This window comes from Bombina bombina, chromosome 7 (assembly GCF_027579735.1).
Source record: "Bombina bombina isolate aBomBom1 chromosome 7, aBomBom1.pri, whole genome shotgun sequence".
In the NCBI taxonomy this organism is placed as follows: domain Eukaryota; kingdom Metazoa; phylum Chordata; class Amphibia; order Anura; family Bombinatoridae; genus Bombina; species Bombina bombina.
Window position 1 is genome coordinate 103,667,995 of NC_069505.1, and position 10,068 is coordinate 103,678,062.

Below are 10,068 nucleotides of genomic sequence, written 5' to 3' on the forward strand. Positions count from 1 at the left end.
TCATACTCGATCGGGTTGAATTGTGACGATTCCTGTCCGCCTCATCAGAGCAGGCAGACAGGGTTATGGAGCAGCGGTCTATGGACCGATGCTCCATAACTTGTGTTTCTGGCGAGTCTGAAGACTCGCCAGAAACACGGGCCCTCAAGCTCCATACGGAGCTTGATAAATGGTCCTCATAGTCTTTTGGAGTTTGTCTCCCTGTACCATCATTATCTCTTACTACACTCTTGGTATTTTGGAGTTTGTTTCACTGGACTCTAAGTATACTGAAGTCAAGCGTACACTGAGGTTGCAGTAAAAGAGACTAAGGGATAGTGAAAGAGACACTGATACAATGAGTTTTTGGAGCTAGAGGTAGGGCGACAAGTGGATAAAGAGATTGAAGGACTCAGGGCTTAAGGAAAGTGTAGAGGTACTCAGAAAACTTCATAGGAAATTAGTGGACTGTGGGAGAGTAACAGGTGGTGGCTTAAGGGAGGAAGGTTAGGGAGCTGGGGATGGGGAAATTAGCTGATGTAGAAAGAAGCTGGGGGAACAAGGAGATTGAAGCTGGAGGGCTTAGGGGAAGGTAGAAAGTTAGGGAGCTGGAAGATGTTAGTGATTGGGGGAGAGACATGAATTAAAGGGACAGTTAACAACAGAATTGTTGTTGTTTAAAAAGAAAGATAATCCCTTTATTATCCATTCCCTAGTTTTGCATAACCAACACAGTTATATTAATAAGCGTTTTACCTCTGAGATTACCTTGTATCTAAGCCTCTGCAAACTGCCCCATTATTTCAGTTCTTTTGACAGACTTGCTTTTTAGCCAATCACTGCTCACTCCAGGGTAACTTCACGTGCATTAGCTCTATGTTATCTATATGAAGCACATGAACTAATGCCCTCTAGTGGTCAAAATTCATTCAGATTAGAGGCAGTCTTCAAGGTCTAAGGAATTAGCATATGAACCTCATAGAATTAGCTTTCAGCTAAGAATACAAAGAGAACAAAGCAAAATTGGTGATAAAAGTAAATTGGAAAGTTGTTTAAAATGACATTCCCTATTTAAATCATGAAAGTTTTTTTGGACTTGAGTGTCCCTTTAGGCAGATTGAGTTAGGATATGAGGGAAGCTGATAAGAGAAAAGGTTTAGGGTCCTGGGAAATAGTGTGAAGTTAAAGGGCTATGAAACCCAATTGTTTTCTTTCATGATTTAGATGCTGATTGGTGGCTACATAAAAAATATTTTATGGAGTGTAAAAGTTTTAATTAACTATTAACTACAACCTCTGTACCCAGCCTTAATAATGTTAAAACTTTTATTAAAAGTACTGGAGTCTCTATCTGCACAATTAATGTATTGGAGTCTGTCACTGCACACTCAGTCAGTTTATTGTTGTCCCTTTTACTGCACTCTCAGTATAATACACTCGCAATGTATTTCTTTCTCATCCACTGCTCCCACTTTCCATTAAGCCCCCTCCCAGCATCCAATCGCATGTCACAGTCAACCAATCAGAGAGGCGTCCACTCATAGTAACTGATCTCTCAGCCAATCACACTCGCAAATATCTCACGTTTTTATGAATGGAATTACAGGCATGCGGGGGAGGAGTGGGGGACAGTCGCCTGGCAACTTGGCAAGAGTTCGCCAATAGAAAATGTTCAATGTCAGGATGGGGACTGCGTGGGCAGTGGTGATGGAAGACTGTTTAGCCATGGCAACTGGCATCCAATTAGAAGCAATATGAGAACATTAAGGGCGGGTTCTTAAGACAGATACAAACTACGGCCAATAGAATGTCGCTATATATTGTCCAATCAATTAAGCAGAAATGCGGACTCTGGTGCGGTAAACATGATTGATGCACTATCTGGCCAATTCTAACTCGAGATATCGGGACAGTGGCTGTGGTGTGCTGTGAATGACAGCATCCACTCTTCCGGGTTGTGCTCAGTTTTGTCACACAAACCTTTCCCGGGGACATGGCCTCGCTGAGCGCGCTCCCGTTGCCGGGTACCGTGTTTTTCTGGTACCTAGGTGTTCTAGCGGCCTCGTGGTGGGGACTGAGAGCCGCATTGCGCCTTTTGATTGGGGCCAGGGTCTGGCTGATTGGGAGAGGCAGAGAGGTGGGCCCGAACTGCGGGAAATGGGCAGGTGAGTTTGAATGAAATTAGGGAGATGGAAAGACGAGGACAAGTTACAGCCAAAGCCCTGTTTGTTAGAGGAAAGTAAGAAAAGACAGAGTTATAGTAGACCCAATGCTTGTGCATATGGGGACTGTTGGGGGGCGACAGGGTGGTTGGTAAAAGAGAGACCGGTGTCTGAAGGAGGCTGAGGAATAGGCACATCGTGCAACTTAGGTGATGCAGAGAGGTAATGAGCTGGGGATAGGGAAATGACATTATGGTTTGGTGGCAGCAGAGAGGTGCAGAAACCAGACATGGCACGAGAAGCTGACTGCCAAAGAGGTAGAGAGGACAGAGCCTCTTCCCTGGAGGAAAGACTGGGGTCAGAGAGGTTAGGGAAATACACTGATATAGTGTATAGGGGAGAGGAACATTTGGGGGCTTACGAAAAATAGAGAACCTATATGGGGATATTTTTTTAAAAAATTTGATAGGGATATTGGCAGGGGGCTGACATAGAGGGATATGGGGTTTAAAGGTGGCAGGGAATTTCGAATTGGAGAACTGAGGGAGAGGGACATCAATAGTGGTTTAAGGTAGGTAGAGAATTTTGGAACTAGGAATAGAGCAATAAGCTAATAAAGAGATTAGTGGACTGGGGGCTTAAGGAAGGGTTAGAGGTAGAGATAACCTGATAGTAATATATGGAAGAGTAACATAGGTGGTGGCTTAAAGGGACACTGTACCCAAATTTTTTCATTTGTGATTCAGATTGAGCATGAAATTTTAAGCAACTTTCTAATTTACTCCTATTATCAAATTTTCTTCATTCTCTTGGTATCTTTATTTGAAATGCAAGAATGTAAGTTTAGATGCCGGCCCATTTTTCTTGAACAACCTGGGTTGTCCTTGCTGATTGGTGGATAAATTCATCCACCAATAAAAAAAGTGCTGTCCAGAGTACTGAAAACAAAAAAAAACTTAGATGCCTTCTATTTCAAATAATAATAGCAAGAGAACGAAGAAAAATTGATAATAGGAGTCAATTAGAAAGTTGCTTAAAATTGCATGCTCTTTCTGAATTACAAAAGAAAAAAATTGGGTACAGTGTCCCTTTAAGGGAGGTAAAACAGGGAGCTGGAGATCGGAAAAGAAGCTGGGGGAACAAGGAGAGTGAAACTGGGGTGCTAAGGGGAAAGTTAGGGAGCTGGAAGATATTAGTGATTGGCGAAGACATGAGGTGCTTAAGTGACTTAAGGCAGCTGGAGGAAGAGGAGGTTGAAAAAATTTCAGCAAAAGACAAAAAAAAACGAGTTGCAGGGAGAGAGTTTAGTGGTTGACAAAAAAAAAAGGAGGGGGCTCTAAGCTGGAGGAGAAAAAAAGACGGCTTAGAGATTAAATAGGTTGATAGGAGAGTGGAGTTTTAGTTGGGTGAGTGAGGCAGGTGGGTTGTGTAAAAGAACTTACATTTTTGTTAGAGCGGGTAAAGAGATCAGCTAGGCTTGGGGTGAGAGAGGCAGGTATGATAATGGGGAGAGTGAAGGGAGGCAAATGATATGGTGATCCAGGAAGGTTAGAGATTGGTAGGAAAACGAGGAGAGGCAGGCTAAGGAAAAGGAGTAAGATTAGACATAAGAGAACTAGAGAGGAGGTGGATCAAGCAGAAGAGACAAGCTAAGGGGTTCGAGAGAGCTGGGGCACCAAGCAGAAGAGATAAGCTAAGGGGTTTGAGAGAAAAAAAAACATATTAGAGCATCAATCAGGAGAGACAGACTAAGGGGTTGGATATAGAAGAGGGGTAAGAAGCAGAAGAGATAAGCTAAGGGGCAGGAGAAAGAGGCGGTAGACCAAGGAGAGATTGGCTAAAGGTTTGAAGAGAAAATTAGAGCAGGGGAACCAGTCAGGGAGACAGTATACACAAGCTGAGAGCGAGAGAGGCAGGATACACAAGTTAAGAGGTAGAGAGAGATGAGACCCAAGCTAAGGGGTAGAGAGGGGCAGTAGACACAACCTAAAGGGTAGAGAGAGAGAGGCAGGAGACACAAGCTAAGGGGTGGAGAGAGAAGGTAGGATACATAAGCTAAGGGGTAAAGAGAGGCAGGAGATACAAGCTAAGGTGTAGAGAGAGGCAGGAGATACAAGCTAAGGTGTAGAGAGAGGCAGGATACACAAGCTGAGAGCGAGAGAGGCAGGATACACAAGTTAAGAGGTAGAGAGAGATGAGACCCAAGCTAAGGGGTAGAGAGGGGCAGTAGACACAACCTAAAGGGTAGAGAGAGAGAGGCAGGAGACACAAGCTAAGGGGTGGAGAGAGAAGGTAGGATACATAAGCTAAGGGGTAAAGAGAGGCAGGAGATACAAGCTAAGGTGTAGAGAGAGAGAGAGGCAGGATACACAAGCTAAGGGGTAGAGAGAGAGGCAGGATACACAAGCTAAGGGGTAGAGAGAGAGGCAGGATACACAAGCAAAGGGGGGGGGGGAGAGAGAGAGAGAGGCAGGATACACAAGCTAAGGGGTAGAGATAGAGGCAGGATACACAAGCTAAGGGATGGAGAGAGAAGGCAGGATACAAAAGCTAAGGGGTAGAGAGAGAGAGGCAGGATACAAAAGCTAAGGGGTAGAGAGAGAGAGAGAGAGGCAGGATACAAAAGCTAAGGGGTAGAGAGAGAGAGGCAGGATACAAAAGCTAAGGGGTAGAGAGAGAGAGAGAGAGAGAGGCAGGATACAAAAGCTAAGGGGTAGAGAGAGAGAGAGAGAGGCAGGATACAAAAGCTAAGGGGTAGAGAGGCAGGATACAAAAGCTAAGGGGTAGAGAGAGAGAGAGAGGCAGGATACAAAAGCTAAGGGGTAGAGAGAGGCAGGATACAAAAGCTAAGGGGTAGAGAGAGAGAGAGGCAGGATACAAAAGCTAACCGGTAGAGAGAGGCAGGATACAAAAGCTAAGGGGTAGAGAGAGGCAGGATACAAAAGATAAGGGGTAGAGAGACAGAGAGGCAGGATACACAAGCTAAGGGGTAGAGAGGCAGGATACACAAGCTAAGGGGTAGAGAGAGAGGCAGGATACACAAGCTAAGGGGTAGAGAGAGAGGCAGGATACACAAGCTAAGGGGTAGAGAGAGAGGCAGGATACACAAGCTAAGGGGTAGAGAGAGAGGCAGGATACACAAGCTAAGGGGTAGAGAGAGAGGCAGGATACACAAGCTAAGGGGTAGAGAGAGAGGCAGGATACACAAGCTAAGGGGTAGAGAGAGAGGCAGGATACACAAGCTAAGGGGTAGAGAGAGAGGCAGGATACACAAGCTAAGGGGTAGAGAGAGAGGCAGGATACACAAGCTAAGGGGTAGAGAGAGAGGCAGGATACACAAGCTAAGGGGTAGAGAGAGAGGCAGGATACACAAGCTAAGGGGTAGAGAGACAGAGAGGCAGGATACACAAGCTAAGGGGTAGAGAGGCAGAGAGGCAGGATACACAAGCTAAGGGGTAGAGAGGCAGGATACACAAGCTAAGGGGTAGAGAGGCAGGATACACAAGCTAAGGGGTAGAGAGGCAGGATACACAAGCTAAGGGGTAGAGAGGCAGGATACACAAGCTAAGGGGTAGAGAGAGAGGCAGGATACACAAGCTAAGGGGTAGAGAGAGAGGCAGGATACACAAGCTAAGGGGTAGAGAGACAGAGAGGCAGGATACACAAGCTAAGGGGTAGAGAGAGAGGCAGGATACACAAGCTAAGGGGTAGAGAGAGAGGCAGGATACACAAGCTAAGGGGTAGAGAGAGGCAGGATACACAAGCTAAGGGGTAGAGAGAGGCAGGATACAAAAGCTAAGGGGTAGAGAGACAGAGAGGCAGGATACACAAGCTAAGGGGTAGAGAGGCAGGATACACAAGCTAAGGGGTAGAGAGGCAGGATACAAAAGCTAAGGGGTAGAGAGAGAGAGAGAGGCAGGATACAAAAGCTAAGGGGTAGAGAGAGGCAGGATACAAAAGCTAAGGGGTAGAGAGAGGCAGGATACAAAAGCTAAGGGGTAGAGAGAGGCAGGATACACAAGCTAAGGGGTAGAGAGGCAGGATACACAAGCTAAGGGGTAGAGAGAGAGGCAGGATACACAAGCTAAGGGGTAGAGAGAGAGGCAGGATACACAAGCTAAGGGGTAGAGAGAGAGGCAGGATACACAAGCTAAGGGGTAGAGAGAGAGGCAGGATACACAAGCTAAGGGGTAGAGAGAGAGGCAGGAGACACAAGCTAAGGGGTGGAGAGAGAAGGTAGGATACATAAGCTAAGGGGTAAAGAGAGGCAGGAGATACAAGCTAAGGTGTAGAGAGAGGCAGGATACACAAGCTGAGAGCGAGAGAGGCAGGATACACAAGTTAAGAGGTAGAGAGAGATGAGACCCAAGCTAAGGGGTAGAGAGGGGCAGTAGACACAACCTAAAGGGTAGAGAGAGAGAGGCAGGAGACACAAGCTAAGGGGTGGAGAGAGAAGGTAGGATACATAAGCTAAGGGGTAAAGAGAGGCAGGAGATACAAGCTAAGGTGTAGAGAGAGAGAGAGGCAGGATACACAAGCTAAGGGGTAGAGAGAGAGGCAGGATACACAAGCTAAGGGGTAGAGAGAGAGGCAGGATACACAAGCAAAGGGGGGGGGGAGAGAGAGAGAGAGGCAGGATACACAAGCTAAGGGGTAGAGATAGAGGCAGGATACACAAGCTAAGGGATGGAGAGAGAGGCAGGATACAAAAGCTAAGGGGTAGAGAGAGAGAGGCAGGATACAAAAGCTAAGGGGTAGAGAGAGAGAGAGGCAGGATACAAAAGCTAAGGGGTAGAGAGAGAGAGTCAGGATACAAAAGCTAAGGGGTAGAGAGAGAGAGAGAGAGGCAGGATACAAAAGCTAAGGGGTAGAGAGAGAGAGAGAGAGAGGCAGGATACAAAAGCTAAGGGGTAGAGAGAGAGGGGCAGGATACACAAGCTAGGGGGTAGAGAGAGAGAGAGGCAGGATACACAAGCTAAGGGATAGAGAGAGGGGCAGGATACACAAGCTAGGGGGTAGAGAGAGAGAGGGGCAGGATACACAAGCTAAGGGGTAGAGAGAGGGGCAGGATACACAAGCTAAGGGGTAGAGAGAGAGAGAGAGAGAGAGAGGGGGGCAGGATACACAAGCTAGGGGGTAGAGAGAGAGAGGGGCAGGATACACAAGCTAGGGGGTAGAGAGAGAGAGAGGGACAGGATACACAAGCTAGGGGGTAGAGAGAGAGAGGGGCAGCATACACAAGCTAAGGGCTAGAGAGAGAGGCAGGATACACAAGCTAAGGGATAGAGAGAGGGGCAGGATACACAAGCTAGGGGGTAGAGAGAGAGAGGGGCAGGATACACAAGCTAAGGGTTAGAGAGAGAGAGGCAGGATACGAAAGCTAAGGGGTAGAGAGGGAGAGGCAGGATACACAAGCTAAGGGGTAGAGAGAGAGGCAGGATACACAAGCTAAGGGGTAGAGAGAGAGAGAGAGAGAGAGGCAGGATACACAAGCTAAGGGGTAGAGAGAGAGGCAGGATACACAAGCTAAGGGGTAGAGAGAGAGAGAGAGAGAGAGGCAGGATACACAGGCTAAGGGGTAGAGAGAGAGAGAGGGGCAGGATACACAAGCTAGGGGGTAGAGAGAGAGAGGGGCAGGATACACAAGCTAGGGGGTAGAGAGAGAGAGAGAGGCAGGATACACAAGCTAAGGGGTAGAGAGAGAGAGAGGGGCAGGATACACAAGCTAAGGGGTAGAGAGAGAGAGAGAGGGGCAGGATACACAAGCTAAGGGGTAGAGAGAGAGAGAGGCAGGATACACAAGCTAAGGGGTAGAGAGAGAGAGAGAGAGAGGCAGGATACACAAGCTAAGGGGTAGAGAGAGAGAGAGGCAGGATACACAAGCTAAGGGGTAGAGAGAGAGAGAGAGAGGCAGGATACACAAGCTAAGGGGTAGAGAGAGAGAGAGGCAGGATACACAAGCTAAGGGGTAGAGAGAGAGAGAGAGAGGCAGGATACACAAGCTAAGGGGTAGAGAGAGAGAGGCAGGATACACAAGCTAAGGGGTAGAGAGAGAGAGGCAGGATACACAAGCTAAGGGGTAGAGAGAGAGAGGCAGGATACACAAGCTAAGGGGTAGAGAGAGAGAGGCAGGATACACAAGCTAAGGGGTAGAGAGAGAGAGAGAGAGGCAGGATACACAAGCTAAGGGGTAGAGAGAGAGAGGCAGGATACACAAGCTAAGGGGTAGAGAGAGAGAGAGGGGCAGGATACACAAGCTAAGGGGTAGATAGAGAGAGATAGAGAGAGAGAGGCAGGATACACAAGCTAAGGGGTAGAGAGAGAGGCAGGATACACAAGCTAAGGGGTAGAGAGAGAGAGGCAGGATACAAAAGCTAAGGGGTAGAGAGAGAGAGGCAGGATACAAAAGCTAAGGGGTAGAGTGAGAGAGAGAGAGAGAGAGAGAGAGAGGCAGGATACAAAAGCTAAGGGGTAGAGAGAGAGAGAGAGGCAGGATACAAAAGCTAAGGGGTAGAGAGAGGCAGGATACAAAAGCTAAGGGGTAGAGAGACAGAGAGGCAGGATACACAAGCTAAGGGGTAGAGAGAGGCAGGATACAAAAGCTAAGGGGTAGAGAGACAGAGAGGCAGGATACACAAGCTAAGGGGTAGAGAGACAGAGAGGCAGGATACACAAGCTAAGGGGTAGAGAGAGAGGCAGGATACACAAGCTAAGGGGTAGAGAGAGAGGCAGGATACACAAGCTAAGGGGTAGAGAGAGAGGCAGGATACACAAGCTAAGGGGTAGAGAGAGAGGCAGGATACACAAGCTAAGGGGTAGAGAGAGAGGCAGGATACACAAGCTAAGGGGTAGAGAGAGAGGCAGGATACACAAGCTAAGGGGTAGAGAGAGAGGCAGGATACACAAGCTAAGGGGTAGAGAGAGAGGCAGGATACACAAGCTAAGGGGTAGAGAGAGAGGCAGGATACACAAGCTAAGGGGTAGAGAGACAGAGAGGCAGGATACACAAGCTAAGGGGTAGATAGAGAGAGATAGAGAGAGAGGCAGGATACACAAGCTAAGGGGTAGAGAGAGAGAGGCAGGATACACAAGCTAAGGGGTAGAGAGAGAGAGAGGGGCAGGATACACAAGCTAAGGGGTAGATAGAGAGAGATAGAGAGAGAGGCAGGATACACAAGCTAAGGGGTAGAGAGACAGAGAGGCAGGATACACAAGCTAAGGGGTAGAGAGAGAGAGAGGCAGGATACACAAGCTAAGGGGTAGAGAGAGAGGCAGGATACACAAGCTAAGGGGTAGAGAGAGGGGCAGGATACACAAGCTAAGGGGTAGAGAGAGAGAGAGAGAGGGGGGCAGGATACACAAGCTAGGGGGTAGAGAGAGAGAGGGGCAGGATACACAAGCTAGGGGGTAGAGAGAGAGAGAGGGGCAGGATACACAAGCTAGGGGGTAGAGAGAGAGAGGGGCAGGATACACAAGCTAAGGGCTAGAGAGAGAGGCAGGATACACAAGCTAAGGGGTAGAGAGAGAGGCAGGATACACAAGCTAAGGGGTAGAGAGAGAGAGGCAGGATACACAAGCTAAGGGGTAGAGAGAGAGGCAGGATACACAAGCTAGGGGGTAGAGAGAGAGAGAGAGGGGCAGGATACACAAGCTAGGGGGTAGAGAGAGAGAGGGGCAGGATACACAAGCTAGGGGGTAGAGAGAGAGAGGGGCAGGATACACAAGCTAGGGGGTAGAGAGAGAGAGGGGCAGGATACACAAGCTAGGGGGTAGAGAGAGAGAGGGGCAGGATACACAAGCTAGGGGGTAGAGAGAGAGAGGGGCAGGATACACAAGCTAAGGGGTAGAGAGAGAGGCAGGGTACACAAGCTAAGGGGTAGAGAGAGAGGCAGGGTACACAAGCTAAGGGGTAGAGAGAGAGGCAGGG

The 10,068-nt window shown here is 48.2% G+C and overlaps 1 protein-coding gene across 1 annotated transcript in view; it reads left to right on the forward strand.

Annotated features, from left to right (window-relative positions):
* The first annotated feature begins 1,855 nt into the window (after nt 1–1,855).
* The window catches only part of HSD17B12 (hydroxysteroid 17-beta dehydrogenase 12), a 412,681-nt gene continuing 404,468 nt past the window's right edge, over nt 1,856–10,068 (forward strand). Inside the window, exon 1 of the mRNA XM_053720221.1 lies at nt 1,856–2,144. Within this exon, the coding sequence (XP_053576196.1) occupies nt 1,973–2,144 (172 nt within the window). The 5' untranslated portion in view covers nt 1,856–1,972. The remainder of the gene's footprint in view (nt 2,145–10,068) is intronic.